This window comes from Castor canadensis, chromosome 8, assembly GCF_047511655.1.
Source record: "Castor canadensis chromosome 8, mCasCan1.hap1v2, whole genome shotgun sequence".
NCBI classification, from domain to species: Eukaryota; Metazoa; Chordata; class Mammalia; order Rodentia; family Castoridae; genus Castor; species Castor canadensis.
Window position 1 is genome coordinate 144,017,260 of NC_133393.1, and position 22,610 is coordinate 144,039,869.

At 42.2% G+C, this 22,610-nt stretch overlaps 1 protein-coding gene across 4 annotated transcripts in view; it reads right to left on the reverse strand.

The window, feature by feature from the left end:
- Syn3 (synapsin III) overlaps positions 1 to 22,610 on the reverse strand; it is a 441,204-nt gene that overhangs the window by 333,204 nt on the left and 85,390 nt on the right. For all 4 annotated transcript variants that reach the window (XM_074084313.1, XM_074084314.1, XM_074084315.1 and 1 more), the window contains one exon: positions 17,865 to 17,956. In XM_074084313.1, the coding sequence (XP_073940414.1) occupies positions 17,865 to 17,956 (92 nt within the window). The remainder of the gene's footprint in view (positions 1 to 17,864; positions 17,957 to 22,610) is intronic.

Consider the following 22,610-nt stretch of genomic DNA (forward strand, 5'->3'; position numbering starts at 1 on the left):
TGTTAAATTTATATGGAAACACAAGAGGCCACGACTAGCCAAGGCAATACTCAGTCAAAAGAACAATGCAGGAGGTATCAAGGTCACCTATTTTTAAACTCTTGCTTGGCAGCAGAGCACTTCACCAGACAAATTTTTACTTGGAATTTTAATATATAAACAGATGAAAGTGGATTGGGTTCTCCGAATAGAGTAGGCCAGACTGGGAAGCCGGAATCCTGCCTGCTCAGCTCTAATTTGACAGACTAGAAGGTACCTGTGCAGGACAGGGTGTAAGGACCAGCTGATATAAGAAGTGATCTGTGGAGTCCCCTTCTGCCCTAGCAGTCTCCTGGTGCTACAGGAGGCTCCTGGTGGCCACGGCTTCACTGCTGCTAACAGCAGTGGCTTGTATTTACTGAGCACTCTGTGAGCCGGGGCTGAACTTTGCTTCTATGTCCTGAGTTTCAAGGTTAGCAGAGAGCCCTAATTCAAATACTAACTCACCAGCCTAGGAGCTGTGTGATCTTGGGCAAGTTAGTTAACATCTATGTGCTTCATATTCTTTATGTGAAATATAGATTGTTCAGTTGACTAAAGGAATTAGTCCCTATAAAAGTGCTCGGAACGGTGGCAGGCACATAACAAGCAATTGAGATAAGCAATATATAATAAGCAATCAAATATATAACTGAAATATAGCTACACCATTTATTACAAGTGCCTAAATTATATCTAATATTTATAAGTACCACCCTCCTTCATACATGGTAGACTTGAGGCTCCGACAGGTGAGGTGAGTGTCTCTGGGTAACACAGCTAATAAGTGGTAGAGGACCTGAATCCAGGTCTGCTCAACTGCATAGCCTGAGGTCTTTCTCTCTCTCTGTTTTTTTAGGATGACATTAAAAGGGGATAGAATGACAGATGGCTATGCAAAGTTGCTTAGTGTGTGGAGACAGGGTTTAAAGTAAATTTTATACCTTAGGTTAGGCCACTTTTGAATGGCCATCCCCATTTTTGTGGACCTTACTGATTGGTTGTCTCTTCTTGGTATCACAGTTTGGATTTCTTATATATGATAACCCATCTGTTCCAGCTGGGCCTCCCAGGAAGCTGGATCCACTCCTACCTCTCCCCATTCTATGTGTTCTAGGTACTTTGTCATGTTTCCTTAAAATGGGAGCCTCCTCCACATTCCCCCTGCCACCGAACAACAAATCTAATCTTGGTTTTAATGGGGTGGAGGTCTCATCTTCTTGTAACTGCTTTGAGCTGGGAAGGGTTGTAGAGATGTCCCTGCCTGTGGATTTGTTGTTCTGGCAGAAGATTATGGAGGCATCCACAGGAACATCAGCATGAGGTATTAATACCCAGTCTAAACAGCTTTGCTTTTCACACTCAAGGTCAGGGTCCTAGCCCTAGTGATGGACTGGAGGAGTTCCGAGCCCAGATGAAAGGGAAATTAATGCTGAGGACAGCAATTTGGGCTTTTGGAAGTCTGTTGACATCTGGGTCTGAGTCTGGGCATAATAGCAAATGCAGATCCCAAACAGAGAGTTGGTGTTTAGTTTTCAAGAGACCAGACCCATCTGGACATTCCTTCTTCCAAGCCACATCCTCCAGCTCTTCCTACTGACTCACAAGACATCTCTGCAAATTACAAAATTTGCAGAGGCAGCTCTAAGCTAGAGACCAGGTGAGCAGAGAATGGGCTGATTTTCAACCCTTACTTGGAGGGCACTCTTTGCCTTTGTACAGTGCACAAGCTTACAACCTTACACGACCATCCTGACTCTTCTACCTCAGTATTTGGTGGGAGAGGTGCAGGTAGAGAATGAATTTGACTGGATGGGAAGCAAGAAATGCTCATAGCCCTGTTCTGATGCATGTGGGGGCTCTGAGTGAGGGGAAAGGGTAGGAGGTTGTGCAGTCAGAAAGCAAAGCAAAAACCAAACAGACACTTTATCTTTTTTATGCTTCTTGCTCTCAGCATCAAGGATGGTAATAAAAGATGACTGAACAGCTGCCTCCAGGAAGCTGGACAGGAGCAGACCTTCATGTGGTGAACAAATGCAGTGGAATGACCCAATGGCAGAGTCACTGCACACAGTATTAAGATGGTAACAGCCGATCTTGATCCCTGACTTATAGATGTGGGCAGGCCCACCTAGAGAGCCCCAGTGCCCTGTCACTTCCAGAGGCGCAAACACTTGCTCCAGCATTAAGAAAAAGCAGGATATGTGGTGGTGGTGTTAGAATACAGGCTTTAAATTCAAACAGTGCTGGTTCTAATACCTGCCTAAGCTGTAGGACATTGGGCAAGATACTGAATGTCTCTGAGCCTTGGTTTCACCTCTATGAAATGGAGCTGATTACATTGATCATGCAGGGAGAATGGAAGTATTAGAAACAGAAAATGCCAAGTGCCCAGAACACGTTTCAGAGACACAGTCAGTATAGATGTAATACATGGCACTGAATATCTAGTCCCTTCTCCTGTTCAACAAAGACTGACTGTAGCTGGCTGAGCCCTGGCAGTAAAGACCCACTTGACAGAACATGTGTGGTTTCTGAGGGACAGAAGTTTGGGCTGAGATCTGAAGATGAGCAGGAAGTTTTTAAAGGTGATGTGGGGAAGGAAGAGATTTCTAGACAGGGGACAGCAAATGTGAGGACCTCGGGTAAGAAAGAACAGAGAAGATGTTGTTGTGTCTGGGGGAGAGAGAGAGAGAGAGAGAGAGCAAGAAGCTGAGTGGGCAGAGTTCAGACCATGTGAGCCACAGTGCAGACTTTGTCTGTATCTTTGGAGCGAGGGAAACACTGAAGGGTTGGAACTGATGGAATAACAAGATCAAATGAGTTTTTAAAATCTCACTCTAAAAATGCTTGCATAGTGAACAATGTCAATGATAGAACATTCTGAAGACAATCTATGGGACAAGAAGATCTGCAGTTGTCAGGGTTGGGAAAAGGAAGAAATGGACAGGTGGAGCATAGCAGAGTTCTACGCTGGAACTACTCTGCATGGCACTGTGATTTCATTATACAGGTGTCAGAATTCATAGAAGATACAGTGACAAGTGTGGCCCCTAAAGTGAACCTGCACTGATATGTCAGAGCAAGTTCACTGAACACAGCAAAGGTGTCACTCTAGTGCAGGATGCTGAGGTGGCTTGTGCATGTGTGGGGTGTGAGGTCTATGGAAAGTCTACTTCCTGCTCAATCTTCCTTGAACCCCAAACTGCTCTAAAATAGAAAGTCTGTTAACTAAAAAAGAAAATCACACAGAGAAGCTCTCTCTCTGCTGCTGTGGAGAGAACAGAATGGAGGCAGCAGGCACAGTGGGGAGGGGCAGTTAGGTTTTATTCTTGGGCCTCCTGGGGCAAGTCACAGAGAGTTTCAGACTCTTGGGGGGACAAGAATAGAGTGACACAGTGTGTGAGCAGGTGCTTCTCAGAGAGCCTGGCCGAGGCCAGGTGTTCAATTCATACTGGATGAATATGGATGAGTGTGAAAGAGTATGAGGGTGATGGGAAGAACCGCAGAGGGGGCCAGACACAAGGGCTCTGTGTGGGGATGGTGAGCATCTTGTGGGGTGGAGGAGAGTGCAGCAGGTACACTATTTATTGGCACAGTCAAATAAAAATGATAAAAGCCTCATTGTTTGCTGGCAGAAGCAAAGTACTTATTTAATTGTATATCCCAGGCCTTCACTGTGTAGTACTTTGGGGAAAATAAGCAATGAAAAATAGCTAAGATGTATTGTGCATTAGCTACATGGCAGGCTTTGTGTTTTAGGTGAATTAGTTCAATTCATTCTCCCAACCATACCTTGGGTTGGGTACTAATGGTATCTTCATTTTGTACTGGGGAAACTAAAGCACAGAATGTTCATCAACTGGCTTAATGTAAGAGACAGAGCAGATTTTAAAGAGGATAAAAGGTAGAAGGGGTGAACTTGTTCAAAGTACATTGTATGCATCTATGGAAATACCACAATGAACCCCACTTTGTAATATTAATGCTTGCTAATAAAAATAAAAGGTATAAACCTGAGTTAGGTGAGGAAATAGAGTGAATATGCATAGAAGAGTTGTGCTACATGGTGCACAAAACAGAAATGTCATGGTTAAGGATTATATTAGGTGCAATGCAGGAAAATGTGACAGCAAGAGTCTGGATTTAGAATAAGTCAGCTTGTATTTAAATCCTGGCTCCTCCTCTTTTTGGGCAACTTCAGGCAAGTTATTTAACTGCTCTGTCATGTAAGAATAGTAACAGGCAGTACCATGTACAGTTGTTTGAGGATTAAATGAAAAAAATGCATATAGCTCACTGGCTTGTCACATTATATGGCAAATGGTAAGAGTTCAATGTATGTTTCAAGACAACAGAAGGCCATTTCTAAAAGAGTAAATGTGGAGCTTCCAGTAAGGGGTGCAGCACGAGTATCAAGAACAATGCTGGGTGCTGCAGATGTGACTGCAGAAATGAAAGCCATTTGACCTCTACCTTCAGTGACATGTCAGTCTGGGGTGAAGGTAGTCTCAGGGGCCAGAGATGTAGCTCAGTGGTAAGAATACTTGACTTGCACACAGGCCCTTGGTTCAATCCCCAGTATTGCTGAGAGAGACAGAGAGAGGGAAAGAGAGAGAGAGAGAGAGAGAGAGAGAGACAGAGGAAGTCTATCAGGGTTTTACTTCCTCTCTTTCAATGGTGTTAGTTGTGTGACATCAAAGAAGTATCCCTTCATGTACTTCATAGGATGATGAAGTTACTGGGAAGTCCACTTTAGTAAAAGGTGAGGCCAGGACACCAAGGCCAATAGTGACAGGACCATCTGGGCAATTTATCCCACAGTGGACAGTGTCACAATAGAAGCAAGTGCCTGGGGACAGTGGGGTGGAACCTGGAGCCGGAGCCATTCTGGGCGTAGCTACAGCATGTGGGAAAGTGTGGGGACTTGGTGAGATTTTGGCCAGTGGCCTCACAGGTCTTTCCCATCCTGATTTCTGTGATGCCAGGAATCAGGAACTGCACTGTTCTTCATCAGACCACTATGCTCCCTCTCCTGGGGGAGTTGGCAGGTCTACCGGCCAGACTGTTGGCTGGAGATGCAGGGCAGCAGAGCCTGGCATTTCCTTCCAGGCTCACACTGTCTCTTTCTTGTACAGCTTTCTTCCAGTTCCCACGCCCCACCTCTGCCAGTTCCCGGGGATCCTGCAGCCATCACAGACGGATGGAGTCGTCCTCTCTGAGGCTGCTCTGCTGCGCCCCACAATGACCTGGTGTGCCAGCCAGCCTCCAGACCCAGACCCTGTTCCCTCTCAAGAACACAGACATGGGTATGCTATCAGAAAGTCCCTGCCTGGTGTGGGCTAAGTCTTCTCAGTGAGCTTTTACTTTGCAAAGTTGTGCAATTCTTATTCATGCCAATAGTCATCCAGGGTCATGAATGCCTTCAGCAAGAATTTCAGCATCGTGCCAGGCACTGGGGCTTCAATTCAGAAAAGTTGTCTTTAACTTGACTCTAAAGGAGGGTTCAGCCCAGGGGAGATGCAGAGAAGTAAGCGATGTTCACCCTCCTGAATTGGTTACAGTTCAGGAACAGCATTGTTCAAGAAGCCATAGCTGTTATGTGAGGGTTGGTGCACAACCTGCCCACATTTGTAGGACACGTAGGTGTTAAGAGCCTGACAAGGGACAGGTGCTAGAGAAAACAAACGGAGCACTGCAAACCTCCTGCCTATGGGAATATGTGTTCTAGAGAATGGTATAGTGAAATATATTACATAGGGGTATTTCTTACATGTATCTATATTATATCTATAACCATATTATAGTTATTAAATATTACATTACCTAATATCACTTGTATCTATCAGTCAGTCATTCCAGGCAGTGATAAAAGCTGGAAAGAAAAGAAACTGTTTTGTTGTGCGTGAAGAATGCACATCCTATGGTCAGGCCAGATCTCTCTGAGGAGGGGACATTTGAAAGGAAATTAGAAATGAAGCGAAATCATGACAGTGGCCCTCTCTGCAGAAGCGTTTCAGGAAGGCTGACTAGCATGTGCAAAGATTGCATGGCAGACCCTGCTCGGTGTACTTTCTCCATATCCCAACTATGGAGTTAGGATGAAAAGTCCCCACTTCACAGAGGCAGGAGCCAGGAGGTAGATATGTGGAACAAACAAATCCAAAGCATCACAGCTTGAGAAGGCAGAGCTGACCCTCAACCAGACAGTCTGCTTTGTCTCTGAGGGCGGGCTCTTGGCCAAGGTTCCACCTCAGCAAGTCCCACATGCTACGTGAGCACAGAAGAGGGGCACAGAATTCAACCTTGGACAGGGATACAGAGAAGGGACTGTGGACACACAACCTTGATGGATGTGAGGATTGTGCCAAACCAGGATGTCTCTGTCTTTCCTCTTTTCTCTCTTCCATCCCCCAATCCAGCCCTGACCTTGTGCATGCCCACTCAAAGTCAAAAATAAGAAAGAAGCTCCTTCCCCCAGAGCCACAGAGCACTCTGCTTTCTTTGTCTACTTAAGTCACCTCTCAGGTAAGCCTTCCCTGCTTGTCCCATCTCCAATACCAGATGCTTTGTAACTCTTCTTTTTCCTTGCCCATTTCTCATGCTCTGCTGTTAGAACACATCTGTTTTCTGCAACTGAAACATCAGCTGTTTAGGGGCTGTGGTCTGCTCTGCTCACCACTACATTCTCTATGTCTGGGGCATATTTCATGAATGGAAGGTCAGGAAGCAGGGAGAAGCTCATTGAGGGTGGACACATTTAGGAAAGTCAATGGTAACATGTTTCCACACACATACAGGTGCCCAGAAGGGAGGGGAGTGACTGTGTGCTATTTAACACTTGTTGGACCTTGCCTGGCACTCGGAATTTGCTCAATGAATGAATATCTGGAATTTGAAATTCAAAGTTCAGGTAGACCAGAAGACACAGGTAATTAATTATATGTAAAATAAAAAGTTAAGGAATGTTATTTATAAAAACAATGTTTTGGTTTTTCTTTTAACCACATTAAGATTCTACCTCACTCCTGTTAGAGTAGCTATTATCAAGATCACAAACAACAAGAAATATTGGTGAGGATGTGGGGAAAAAGGAACATTTATATACTGTAGTTGGGAATGTAAATTGGTACAACCACTATGGGAAACAGTATGGTGGCTTCTCAAAAAACTAAAAATAAAACTGCCATATAATCCAGCAATACAACTCCCAGGGATATACCTGAAGGAATGTAAGTTAGGTTACAATAGAGGCACCTGCACACCAATGTTTATTGTGGCATTATTCACAATAGCCAAGCTATGGAAACAGCCAAGATGCTCCGCTACTGATGAATGGATTAAGAAAATGTGGTATTCATATACAATGGAATTTTATTCGGCCATAAAGTAAAGAAGAATGAAATTTTGTCATTTGAGGTAAATGGATGGAACTGGAGAACATCACCTTAAGTGAAGTTAGACAGGTTCAGAAAGTCAAAGGCCAAATGTTTTCTCTCATATGTGAAATATAGGCCCAATACAAATACATGCAATATTATGAAATACAGGCCATGCTAAGGGAAGGTCACCTAGGAGAGAGGGATGGCAAAAGAAGGAAGAAAGTGACTATGAGTGATGTACTTCCAATACAAGAATGAATACAGAATTTTTAAACCTGTTGAAATCACCATAAGAAGTGGAATAAGATAGAAATGAGAAAAGTAGAGGGGATGAACCAATTTAGGTTGACAAATTTCCTGTACAGCTATCTTAAACAAATAGAAATGTATTTTTTCAAAAATGGAGAACAGGAAGGTAAAACAAGTCCTATGTGAGGCTTAGTACCAGTGGGAGGGGGGAGGATGTGGGGAAAGGATGTAGGAGGGTGAACATGGTGCAAATACTGTGTGCTCTTGAATAAAAATGGAAAAATGAGACCTGTTGAAACTATTCCAGGAATCGGGGGGAGTGGGGATAAAGGAGAATGATGGAAGGGGCAAATTCAACTGTGATATATAGTAAGAACTTTTGTAAATGTTACAACATACCTCCAGAACAACAATAAAAAAGAAACAATGTTTTTTGGTGGGGCATTTGAGAGTTCCCAGGACAGAACCAGATTTGGACAAGTTACTCTCCACTTGTCATGGACCCATAGTTTGTCCATCTACACAATAGAAACACACAGAAAACAATGAAGGGGCTCTTCTGATTCTGGATCTGTGTGATTTGATAAATTATCCCCTCCTCTGCGACAAGCCCACACATCTCCCTCTTACCTCAAACATTCTCCCTGCAAACAGTCAGTCTGGGTGGGTCCTGGGGCAAGGGGGTGGCAGGGTTTGAGAGCCTTTGAAGCCTTTTTGCAAGGTCTGGCGTTCCTGGCGCTTTCTGGCTCCCCCTCTTCATCCCTCTGAGGTCTGACCTTCTAATGAGCGGATGCACATTATCAGCCGCTGTGGTTTGAATGGCTGCCTGTAATTTAGTGTTGCCTAATGCTGGAAACTGAGAACTGGCTTGCATAATTAGATTGGGGCCTCATTAATGTCTGTCTCCTTGGGTGTTTTCAATCTTGGTTTCTCCTACCTGGTATTTCAATCTCATCTGTCTGAGGGACAGGATTGTCCCTTTTTTTGTTACTTCATGATGGAGCCAGGCTTGAGTCTGAGCCCAAAAAGGCCACAGCCATCCACGAAGCACAGATTTCAATATGCCCTGGGATGGCCCCTGGTCTGTCCTCTCAATTAGAATTTGCCACTTTCCTGAGAACCTGGTTGTCTGGGCTGCTCTGAAGCATCTCTGGCTGGCCTCACAGCCTGCTTCGGTATGTGAGTTGGACAAAGCAGAGTGTGTCGGGCTATCAATTTAATTGCTACAAATGCTGAGGATTTCACCAGCTTGCATGTGATGCTTTCACATTTACAAAGCACCACCAGACTCTGACCTGGGAGCAGGGACTTAATATGTTTGCATACTGATGATTCCCTTAGTTATTCTCTTTTTCTGCCCTTTTGCCTCAACTCCACTGTTTCTCCACTCTTCTGCTCTGCTCAGAGCCCCAGGAATCTGATTCCTGCTGACTGGACTCTGCATGACTTTGGCCAAAGTGAGGTCCCACAAGGAGACTGGAGGGCAGAGGGAAGGAAGAGCCATGGTGTCTTCCTAGTGCCTACCCTACTTCAGAGTCATGGCTCTGCAGGGAGCTGAGTCCTCAGCTATAGCTTCAACACAATGATTCTCCTGCGCACATCTGGATCAAACCTGCTGGATGAAGACTAGGACAGGTTGAGTAAATCTATGCCAAATGCTTGGGACTAGGAGTGTTATACATTTCAGGCTTTTTCAGATTTTGGAAAACTTGCATGTACATAATAAGATAACTTAGAGATGGGACTCAAGTCCAAACACAAACTTCATTTACATTCACATACTCATTATACAAATAGCCTGAAGGTAATTTCAATGTAAAATTTTTCCTAATTTTGCTCATGAAACAAAGTTTTATGGTATGCAGTTTTCCAATTTTGAAGACACACTAATGCTTTAAAAGTTTTGAATTTTGGAGCATTTCAGATTTTTGAACCAGGAATGATCAACCTGTAATTCTATCTCCTCCTTTTCACCCTTCAGCCCTGGGGGTGATAATGGTTTCCTGATGTTGGGTTGTGGGTGCCTCCTGTCCTCTTCGTCCCACACATTTCTCCACAAGTGGCTTCTTCATTAAAATCCTCTTATTCAAATATACCATTTGGAAGTGAATTCTGTCCTTGCCTGGCCTCTGTCTGATATAATCCCCAATGGCAAAAATCTTACATGGAACACAGCAGGCCCTTAGTGATTATTTGTGGAATAAACGAAAAATCTCACATACAATATTTTAGGTGACCCTTAAAAATGACGTAAATTATAATGCTACTTGTAACAATAAAGAATGGTGCAGGTGTACATGCTGAGGTCCAAGTCCTAGATTTCCATATGACAGCAACACAGCCCTGCTGGCCCTGGATGAGCTCCAGCCATGCTCAACCCCCTGCAGAAATCTAACTATAGTTTGGATCTGAAATGTCCCCCAAAGCCATGTGCTAAAAGGCTTGGTCCCCATCCTGTGGCACTAGTGATAGATAGTGGAACTTTAGTAGGTGAAGCTTAGTGGAAGGAAAGTGGGTCATTGGCTGTGTGCCCTTGAATCATATATATACAACTTGATCCTTCCTCTTCTTTCCTTTGCTTCCCAACCACCATGAGGTGAACAGGCCTCCTTCTCCCACCCTCCCACCATATTGTACAGTACTTCCACAGTTCCAAAGCAACAGGACTGAAACATTTGAGCCAAAATAAACCTTTCTTCCTTTTAAGTTGTTTAAACTCATGTATTTTGCTACCATGATGGAAAGCTGAATAATACAAGATCTCTACCTCTGCATTATGTACAGAGGATCAGCGTCTACTCTTGCCAGCCTGGTGTGGACCCAATAGGCCAGATGCCACGAGGTGTAAAGAGGAAAAGGCAAGGAGTTAAAGACACCTGGGAATTCTCTTGTCGTTGCCTCAGAGACCTGGTTCAGCCCAAGTGCTGCCACTTTTTGAAAGTCTAACTTAGGGCAAGTGATTTAACAGTCCTAGCTGCAAGTCAGTTGTTGTGACGCAGTTTCTTCCTCTGTATAACAGGACTATAATAATTATCATTAGCACTTAATTTAGTGATTACCCTAGTCTAGACACTGTTTAAGACATTTCACATACCCCAACTCATTACACCTCCCTATGACCCCAGGAGGAGGGGTTGTGATTATTATCAGCAGTAAGTGGTCCAGAGGAGGTGCTGCCCATGGTCACACAATTGTATGCTGTGGGAGATCCGGTGAGCCCACCCAGACAGTCTACAATGCTGGGCTCTTATGCTGGGCTGCACTGTCCCTCTATATGGTTAGGCCATCTGATGGGACTTTCAGGATTGGATCAGATCATGCCTTACATAAAGCATGTAGCACAGACCTGGTACACAGGGGGCCACCAAAAAATACGTAGTGATTAACTTCTCCCCATTTTCTGTCTCAAAGAAGTCAGATTCTTGGATCCTTTCCATGCTTTTCTTCCAAATGGTTGTGAGTCATCCTCTTGCATACCACTCACAGCGGGGCACTTACTGCCTCTTTAAGCAGCTCTGTGAAACACTCTCCCCTTATTAAAGAGGCAGAGCAGGGCAATGGTGCCACACACAGGCTCCAGAGCCAGCTTGGATGGGTTTGGGCTCCAGCTTTGTAATTCACCAGCTGGACACTGGTGTTGGATTCTATTACCCAACCTATTAGTGTTTCAGCCTCCGTATCTATAAAACAGGGATTATAATAGTACACACCTTATGAGGTTGTTGAAATGCTGAAATGAGTTAACATATGTTAAGTGCTTGGAAGAGTACCTAGCACATAGGAAATGCTATAAAAATGTTTGTTAAATAAATAAAAATTCATGAATTTTGTATGTGCAATTAAGCTGGCTTAGACTCAAAGGGATTTTATTTTTTTTTTGGCTCAAGTTTGGGTATGCATGTGGAACCAGAGCTTTGAGTAACATCATCAGATCATTCTCTCTCTCTCTCTCTCTCTCTCTCTCTCTCTCTCTCTCTCTCTTTCTTTTTCTCTTTTTCTCTCCTCCCTCTCTCTCTTTCTCTCAGCTGTGCTTTCCTCTACCTTGGCTTCATTCTCTCAAGGAGACAGAGGGCCACCAGCTGCTCTGGGCGTCTACCCTACCAGCTCAGCAGCCCTGGCAGAACTCATGTGCCTCTCGCCCAAAAGTTCCAGCAAAAGTCCCATGAGAGATTCTTGTTGGCCTGGCTTGGATTCCAATGGGATAGTCCAATAGATTGGGGCTGGTCCTGTGTCATCAGCTGCACATGTCACTCAGGCTACAAGTTGGGGAGGGAGTCATTCCAATGGAAAATCTAGGTGCTTGTTTCCCAGAGTAGAAAGAATGGAGCTGGAGAAATCCAGCAGCAGTTTGCTCTACCACCCATCCTGGTCTCTTGTATTTGTCAGAGTTCTTCAGAAAAACAGATGCACCAGGATATATAAAAGGAGACTTACTATGGAAACTGGCACTCCCATGGTGAGGGAGAAGACCCATGATCTGCCATCAGCCAACCGGAGATCCAGGAAAGCCAGTGGGGATCAAAGTTCAGTTCAAGTTCAAAGGCATGAGAACTAGTGACCCAGTTGGGTTTTAATCCCCAATACCAGCTCTGAGAACTGAGGGGCCATTGCTGTAAGTCTGGAGCATGAACGCCCAAGAACTGGAAGATCTGATGTCCAAGGACAGAAGAAAATGATGTCTCAGGTCAAGATGAGCTTGAGTTAGTCCTTTACTCTGTTTTGCATTGTATTCTTTCGGGTTGTGGCCTGAATGGACTGTATAGTGTTTGTGTACATTGGTGAGAGTCCAGCTTCTTTACCCAGTCTACCAATTCAAATGCTAGTCTCTTCCAGGAATACCATCACAGACACACCCAAAGTCAATGTTTTAGTAGCCATCTGGGTATTCCTTAATCTAGTCAAGTTGACATACATAATTAATAACCACTGATTTCCCTAAAGGCCCTTCTCAAAAGCAAGAAATCAGGAGGTCTGGGCCTTGCTCACAATGCATACTTGGATTGCTCATGGGCATTCAATGTAACACCTCAGTGTCTTTGGAAGACGATATGTCAAGTCAAAAGCACTGCTCAACATTCCTACTTGGGAGACCTCAGATAGGGCTTGCTATGGTTCTCTACGACTGAGGAACATTCCTTTGTTTTCCTATCTGCAGGGCACAAGGAGTCAGGCTGGGGCTTCCTGGTATGTATGCACTTTTTCAAAGGTCTGGTAACCTGTTGCAAGCTTCCCAGAACAAGCTGCTTGGCTGAGACTGAAAGCACCTTCCCGAGCATGGGGCAAAATAAATCTCAACAGCCCTATGGACTCTCTGAACCCAGGGCTTTGGCTGTATTGTCTTTACAATCCTGGCTACTCAAAGAGTGCTCTTCTACCACCACCAGCACCAGCAGCAACATCTGGGAGGGTGTCCATGTTCTTGGTACTCAAATTCTGTCTGTAGGACCACAGGCATTGGCTTCCCTTGGGTACTCATAGGAAACTAGAATCTCAGGCCCTATCTGAAGACCTAATGGATGGGAAGCTATATTTTAACAATATCTCCAGGAGATCTGTGTGTACATGAAAATTTGAGAAGTATTGCTGTGTCAATGGTTCTCCAAGGATGCTTTAAGGAAACACCACCACAGAAATGTATTCTCTCACAGTTCGAGGAGCTACAAGTCCAAAATCAAAGTGACCGCAGATTCTTCCTTCTGAGAGATCTTAGGCTGAATGTATCACATGCCTATCTCCTAGCTTCAGGATTCTTTCAGGAGAGATTTTGAGTTCCTTGGCTTGTAGATGTACCACTCTTATCCTAGCTTCCATCATCACAAGGCCTTTCCCTATGTCTCTAGGTCCAAATTTTGCTCTTCTTATAAGGAAAATTATTAGGGGCCTGCCCTATTGCAGTATGACTTCATCTTAAATAATGATAACTGCAATGATCCTGTAAAGACACATTCTCACGTACTAGGGGTTAGGACTTCAACACACCACTTTGGGGGCATGCAATACAACATATAAATGTCTGTTATTCTTAAATGCTGGGAGACTGGCTGATTAACAAACCCCTGGAACATTTCCATACGTTCATTTTATAAATAATCCTGAAAATTAAGGAAGAAGACTTAAGGCCCAGAATTAAACTTGGGAACATCTAATTTTTGCAAAGTGATTCTTGTATACAGGCAACACACCTGAAGTAGCTCCACTTTTCAGCTGACCCAGCCCAGGGGCAAGGTCATCAATGGAACAAACTGGGGATGCTTCCCACCTTGGCTGCCCAGTGGAACCACCTGAGGAGCTTTAAAAATGCTGCTACCAACACTCCACCCTCAAAATATAGTGTGACAGTCAGACAGTGTGATCTTTCCAAAGCATTGCCTGGACATCAGGATTTTCAAAGAATTCCCAGGTGATTCTCATTTGCAGACAGATTTGAGAATAATGGGATAGTCTCATTGTCACATGTGCAAAAGAAGATTGAGTCTCTTTTCCAATAAGACATTGAGACATAAGCACAAATAAAGTGAAATACATACAGGCTCCTAAATAATATTACTTTAGCTTTCTATAGTTCTTGTGTGCAAAATGAGGATGGCATAGGAAGCACAAGAGCATATGTATCTAGCATCAGTCTCAAAATATCCCATGACAGTAGTAGTGTTTATTTCTCCTTGTAGTTATGCCAACTTCTGAAGTATACTTGTCGTATTTTTATTTGTTTCTTAGAAATATAAAATTATTATTTCTTCTCAAAAAATTAATCCCTTATTATAATAAATTACTTCATTTTTTCTTGCAATACATTTCACCTAAAAGTCTATTTTTCCTCCTGTGGAATGTAGCTACATCAACTAGCTGTGTGTATATGTGTGCATGTGTGTGTGTATGTTCCATAGTTTTATGGCATATTTTCCCCCATCCTTTAACTTTCAAACTTACTATATTATTTTTAGATTAATCACTTGAGTAGAATAAATCTGGATTTAAAAAATTTATGCAGACAACCTCGCTCTTTATCTATAGCATTTAGTCCATTTATATTTAATGTAATCACTAATACATTGGTAACCCAAATATTTAACTAGGAAACTTTGTGGAGGTTGCAGTTTTCACAGTGACCATGAGAGGGTGACTCAAGGGGATGCACAGGCATTTATGTCTCAAAAGAAAATGAGCAATTAGGTATTTGCTTTCTGGGAGCATGTATCCCCTACAATTTCTGGCCAGAAGGAACAGGATATGCACTGGGGGACAGGAGTGTGGTAGAAGAGAGGACATGGGAACAGGTCTATGTGCATGTCTGCTGGTGGGGTGAGGGCAGTGAAACGTGCTCAGTGGACTCAGGGGAGTGTCTCTTTACCAACTCACACAGAAAAACTTTAATACTTTAATAAGCAGCACTGGCATACTGCTGCACAAGCAATTCAGAGTGATATCAGCACTACACATACATTTTGGTTTAAGTCAACCATCTTATTTTCTGTTATTTATAAGATCTGTTGTATGTCGGGCTCCCTCTCCTTTCTTGCCTTCTTTCATTACTTCATTTTTTGCTATCTCTTATACCGTTGACATGCCACATCCTATTTCTATTTTTAAAGAAATTACCCTAGAATGTTTATGCATCTTGAATGTTTCAAGGTCTACTATTAATCAGTATATTTGCTTTAGGTTTGCTTCAGAGCACCTTAATTTCACTGACCCCCTCAACCCCCACTACCACAGTATTGTGCATTCTAATTCTCATATAATGATATATGATGCTATTATCAGAAATCTATAAGATATTATTACCATTGCTGTCTTTTAAAGACATTGTCCATTAATTTTTTCTTCACTTCTTGTAGTTCTGTGTTAATCTGGGATCATTTTCTTGTGATCTAAGGATATACTTTACAATTTCTTTTAGAGAACATGTCATCTGAAAATGCCTTTATTTTGTCATAACTCAGAAAAAGATGCTACCCTGAGGATAGAATTATAAGCGGGCAACTAATTTATTTCAGCACAAGGAAGACATTCTCACCACAGCTCTCAGAAAGCTGTCAGTCTATTACTACAAATCTACCTTTTTTCCCTCTGGCTACTGCTAAGACATTTTACTTTGTGTTTCTGAAGTGACACTATTATGTCACTTTTTATTTCTCCTGCTTGAAATTTGTTGAGCTTCTGATTTGGTAGTTTGGTATCTTTCTGAGAGAATCATTTCCCGAAATATAACATCTGATCCAATCTTTTTTTTTTTAATTTCTCTTTCTGAGACTATGATTAAGTGAATGTTACATCTTTTCCTGGATCTATTCATCTCTTCTGCGTTTCCAATCTTTTTCCATCTGTGCTTCATTCAGGATAAATTCTTCAGCCATATTTTTAATTTCATTAACGCTTTTTCAGCTGTGTCTATTGTGCTGATAAACACAGCACATATATTATCAATAATTTCTTGTTATTATACTTTGCCATTTCTAGAAGTTCTACTTGTTTATTTTTGAGCTGGTTGTCATTTTTTACAGCTTCCTGTTCCTTGTAAATATTTTAAAATATTAAAACCTACTTTATTCAGCCTGAAGCATATTCAACTTTCTCTTTTAATAATCTATGTCTAACAATTCCAGTGTCTGATATTTCTGAGATCTGTTTCTATCATTCATTGTCCCTGTTCTCCTAATTCATGGTGCCTATATCTGGTTATCTTTGACTATGTGCTAGCTATTGTACAAACACTTATTTAATAAGACTAGAATGAAAGAGCCTTTCTCTACAAGGGATTTGCTTTTTTCCTGACATGTCTGGGATCCTGATATACTAAGTTTCATGCTGGAGGCTTCTTGGAAGGCCTAGGCAATTCATACTGCAGATCACCCTGCAGGTATTTGTGAGGGCTCAGCTACTTAGGGGTTATGTTCACCTTGAAGGGGAAGCCTTTGGGTCTCAGTGTATTGTGAAGAGGGTCTACTATTACATCTGTACTATGAGCCACCCTGGGTGTTGATTACTGCTTCCCTTTCCTTCATGAGACTATCAAACCAATTTCAAGTTTGTCTGATTTAGGACATGCTCTCAGGATACAGTGTCTTCTGTACTCATTTATCTCTGAGTTTCCATTGTCCCATCACTTTCTTCCTGGTAATTCCTACTGTCATGCCAACTCTTTGAAGGCCTTTAAATATCATAATTATTGAAAACTGGTTTTAAGTTGTTTTCAGTAGAAATTTGGGTCTAAATAATGTAGCCTACCATTATTAGAAAGAGGAAGATATGTAATGCCTTTCTTGGTACACAGTAGGTACTCAATAAGTGATGGCTAAATTTATAGAATTATTGTAATTTCCCAAGCATGCTCCATTGTTTGCTTGTCTTTACTTACAGGGGCTGTTTCCTACAATTCCCCTTACAATGCATTTCTCCTTCCCTATCCCCAGCCCAAGAATGCCCACATCCTGCCACTGACAAGACTCAGAACAAATGCCCTCTTTCTACCAAAGTTTTCTCTACTTTCCCAAATCTGAGCCCCCTGTCTTGCCTATTTCAACCCTCACAAGATCTAGTATGTCTTATTCTCTGGGCATTTAACTAGATAGAACTATATTTGCACACACATTTATCTCTCCTCCGCTTGAAATTTATACTTCCTTGTCATTTCTGGCTTTCAAAGAATTCACTCCCTTCCTTTCCAACTCAGTGTACATTATAAACAGACTGTTTTGAAAATCTTATATCCAGGACTTTTAGGTGCTGCAGCTGGAGAGGATTCTCTGAACATTTAGTCTGCTCTTCTGCAGGTAGTGGGATTTGCTTCATTCTAATACAACTTACATTTGCACAGCCCTTTAGAGGCCAGGGTGCTGTCACATACACGAGTTTATGGAAACTGACTCCACTGCTGCTGTCACAAGAATGCAGATGAGAAACAGAGAGTAAGAGAGACTAAACATAAGCACAATGGAGTCACAAAGTCAGAAATGGAGCCTACACATTTGCACTCCGAGCCTAGATAGGACTGATTGCTGGTCATCGCAGTGGCTTCTCTCTCTCTATTTTTTTTTTTTTTGTGCCATTAGTCATTTCTGTCACAGTGACCCCTGGAACTTGTTTGGAACACACATTCAGTACCGGAAAGTGCATATGGCACAGGAGTTAGGTCGCAGGCAGGAAGAGGGAGACTTATGGAGGTTTCCATACATGCGTTTCTTAGAAGGCTTTCTGTAGTTCAGTCCTGCTTACCTCACAACTTTGGTTCCATTTCTCACAATCTGCGTGTCTACCATACAGCCCCCGGTAACATAGGCAGCCAGGTTCAACTCTGAGAATTCTGCCTGAAAGATAAAGCAAAACCAAAAAGGACTCATCATATATTAATGGTGTCATAACTGCTGACATTTATTGAGCACTTTTATGTACCAAATATACATTTAAACATTACCTCAATGTTATTTTGATCTTCCTTTTTGAAAGATCAGGCAGCGGATGTGCACAGAGGCATGGTGACATGTTCAAGATCACGAAATTAATAAAAGGAAATATTGGATTGAAACCCAGGCAAGGACCCATGCTTATAAACATTGCTCATTTTCACTTTCTTGAAGTTGAGAGGCCACTCAAGTTCTATGACTATAAAATGCCAAATGTTGTTAGGTAGATCATTTTCACTAGGTTCTTCAGCTTTGCGCTATGTAGTGGTATGGCATCACAGCTCTGTGGTTTCTTACTTCTGGTAACAGAACCCTCCTCAAGTTATCTATCCAGTATCCCTCATTTGGTGATGGGCCCTCCCATTGTTCCATCCATGTGGTTGCAATGGAAGCACCATGTCTGTGTACTGATGTCCTGATTTCCCCTTTTGGTCACACCAAGGTGAAGGCATCAGGGTGGAGAACTAAGATACCATTTTCTGAGAATTTGAAACTGCTGAGTGATCAATGCAGTTTTTTTTCACTAGGTGATTTTATCTTTAATGCACAAACATGCGTGCTCTGTGGGACCATATTTTCTGTTAACTGCATCGGAGAAGCATAGAAAACCAGAGTGGATGGAGGAAGGAAAAAGAAGCAGCAGAAGGAGAAGGAGGAGGAAGGAAGGAAGGAAGGAAGGAAGGAAGGAAGGAAGGAAGGAAGGAAGGAAGGAAGGAAGGAAGGAAGGAAGGAAGGAAGGTGACAGTCACCCAGAGAGGGAGAGGACAGGAGCAAGAGATAAGGAGTCCTCTTGATGTTTATGCACCAGCTACAGTCATGCCTTTGGATTTTGTGAGTTCATCTTCACACTTGCTGATTTGCTTAAGTAAGCATTAGTGAGTTCCTGTTGCTTGCAACCAGAGTCCTGTGGAATACATCTTTCTTCCCACATTCTATGTTTTCTGGGGACAGACGCATTGTTACTACATCTCTATTAGATTCCTAGGGCTGCTGTAATAAAGTACCACCTCTGGGTGGCTGAAATAGCAGAAATTTATTCTGTACAGTTCAGGAGGCTACAAGTTCAAAGTCAGTGTGCTAGTACGGCTGGTTTCTTCTGAGGGTTTATGAAGGAAGGATCCATTCCAGACTCTTTCCCCTGGTTTGTAATATCTTTTCCCTGTGCCTCTTCACATTGTCTTCTCTATGCCTGTTCCTATAGCCAAAGTTCCTCTTTTTATAAGAACACTAGTCATCTAGGCACACTTGCACATTAATGATCTTGCTTTAACTTGATGATCGCTTTTAAAGGACCTATCTCCAAATAAGACCATATTCTGAGGTTCTGTAGGTATGACTCCAATGTGAATTTTGGGAGGTGACAAATCAACCTATAATACCATCATCTAAAGGACATAGCACAAGCTGTGCTTTAAGCACAGTAGATGCTCAAGGCATTTCTTTGGATATAATGAATCAACATTACTGCTCACATACATGATGTTCTCTTTATGCATTTCACATGTATGAATTTATTCAATCCTCACTTGTCCACACCAGGAAACTGACACAGAGAACGATGGGATAACTTGCCCAATGTAACACAGTAAGCAGAGTGAGTACTTAGCTCGGGCAGCCTGGCGCCAGAGCCCAAGAGCCTTGGCATTTAACTAATGTACTCCACTATCCCCACTGTGCAGCTGAAAGAGGCATTAGGTGGACCATAAATGGGAATTTTCAGGACCTAAAAGTAACCCATTTAAAGAGAAAAAAGTTTACATTGAAGGAAAATATCATTTCATGGTAATTTAAATGTCCCTCTGGAGTCATTTAACAGAAATTAGATTCAAAGACCTAGCCCTCTCCCCAGATGGCATAAAAGGAAACCCAGAACACTTACATCTCTTGCTCTAATTAATAACCTCATTATGCTGTGGCAAGGTGAAAAGAAAAGATCACTGTTAATAAGTTGAGGTTGGTAAATAGTGGTAATGACCTAGTTATTAAGCCTCATGTCTTTCAAATTCAGTCCCATCATGTTCAACATACTTAATTGGCAAGATCACAAAGAAGAATTAAGAAAGGTTCTTGCTTGTGTGTGGCAGAGAAAAGACATTGGAAGAAAGCTGCCAAACAGGAGAGCTGGTCACCAGATATATGAAGAAAGGGAGTGAACCAGAATTGTGGAAGGTAGCATTTCCTACTTGAAAGTGGTACATATTCAGGGCCCGTCCTGCTACCCAAGGGAAAGACAGATCCCAGCATAGAGGACACACTCAGGCTTAAATACACAAGTTACAAGTTCACCTTGTTCAGATCTGTGTGACCAGAGTTCTTTCCCAGTCATGGCTTATGAGCAATTCCAGGTGAATGCCAGGGTTATGGGTAGCAAGCCTCGGCTGAAGCACCAGAGTTTAACTTTCTAAAAATGTCAACAGCTATGGGAATGACCACAGCTGTACCCACACCACTTCTCCGCAACATGACTTGCTGCTTCTCTTGGTATATCTTGAATAGCAGTGACCTTGGAAGACGCACAACACTCCCATGGAAACAGCAGTGTATATAACCATATCTCCCTAGAAAAATATACCAAAATCCCAACCTCTGATACTGTTGGGGACATTTTTTTCAGAAATAACATCTTGGAAGATGAAGTTAAATTCAGGATCTGGAGACGGGATCATCCTGAATTAGGGTGAGCCCTAAATCCAATGGCAAGTCCTCAGGAGGGAATAGAAAGGGAAACAGACAGAAAGAGACATGGCAGAAGGCCATATGGAGATAGAGGCAGAGATTGGAGTGAGGCTTCCACAAGCCAAGGAATGCCAGGAATCAGTAGAACCCAGATGAGTCAAGGATGGGTCTTCCCCTACAGCCTTCAGAGGAGGTGCAACCCTGCTGAAATCTTGACTTAGGATTTCTGTCCTCCAGAACCATGAGAAAATTAATTTCTGTTGTTTTAGGCCAGCTCAGATGTGGTAATTTCTTATGGCAGCCCTAGGAAATACAATAACTTTAGAAAATGAATGCAATTTCAGTATTGCATGCAAACTCCTCAGAACTCACTGAAGGCCAATGTGGTTAGGTCAGTCCTTTACCTACCTCATCAAACACATGCACTCTCTCTCTCTCTCTCTCTCTCTTACACACATACACACACACAAAGGTCATAAAGCAGTTATTCACCATATTGCAAAATATTATTATCAGAACTACTTAAATTTTCTGCATGAGTTAAAACCTTTTGACTCCAAAATCATTTTAGCTTCAATTGTCTTTGACATGATGAATTGTATTTGATATATCTTTTTTAATACTACACATTAGGTTTCATGGCAGGGATAAATCTGTTCCTAGAGAGACCACATTCAAATGTAATCTATTCAATATTCTAGCTGAAGAATTTTGTCAAGCCACTAACTGCTCTGAATCTCAGTTTTGATATCTCTAAAATAGAGATGATGATATCAATACTGCCTATCTTTATAAGTTTTTGTGAAGAGTCAATTATCTATGTGAGGCAATCAGAGAAAGGCATCTGTAAAGAGTTGTCATTGTTATTTCCCAATATTTCATTCTTTTAGTAAGAGTATACTAAAAAGCATCAAAAATGGTATAACCAGAAAAACACCACCACCTTCAAGTATTTATACCATATAGGTTTTTTTTTTTTTAACTAAGGTGTAAATACAGAGTGAGGACTTCTATTTATGGCTACAATGAAGTACTGGGACTGTATTTATACTCTTGTCTTAAACAAGGAGGAACCAGACAAAATACATTAAGTATCAGTTTTCAGCCATTATACAGCAGGCATTCCAGGTCTGTGATTCCTGCAGAAAGGAAGCAAGGGAAACTGTCCCTATGATTATCCCAGCTAACTGCCTGGAGACACTTTCCAGGCAGCTGAGCATCATGGGAGAATGCACACAGAACTCATGAGTCTTGCTTAGGTGAGGAAACAAACTGAAGTTCAGAGGAGCCACAGTGGCTGGATTTGTAGGACAGAGTGTAGCAAAAGATGTGGCTGCACAGAAAAACAAGGAGCGATCTATCTGCAAGTCTTTGGCTGAGTACTGATCAGACTATATATAATAGGAAACACACAAAGCCAGAAAAAAAAACTCATTAAAAAATAGAAGGCCCAATAATCTCCAGAATCCACTCAAAGCTGGGGACAGTTCATGTCCTCACCAGTTAGTGTAATGACCTTGGAATAACTTAACACTTAGTAGTAGAACTAAATTATTCCTGGACTAAAGGTCTAGATCGGATGACAAGCTTGTCCAGTTTTGCTTTGGGCTTTCCCAGCTTTAGAACTAAAAGTTCCAATTCTCAGAAATCCCTAAGTCCCAGTTTTACACTTGGGAACTTCTTTAGTCCCAGGCAAACTGGAATGATTGGTCATTCTATCTATCTCAGCCCCAAGAAAAGCTTAAAAGCAAAACTTGAATGGACGAAGCTTATTCCATATAACTTCACTATAGGATAAAGTATACAACTCTTTAAAGGAATACAACAAAATACAGCACCTAACACACAACATTCATGATGTCCAAGTTACAGCATTCAATCA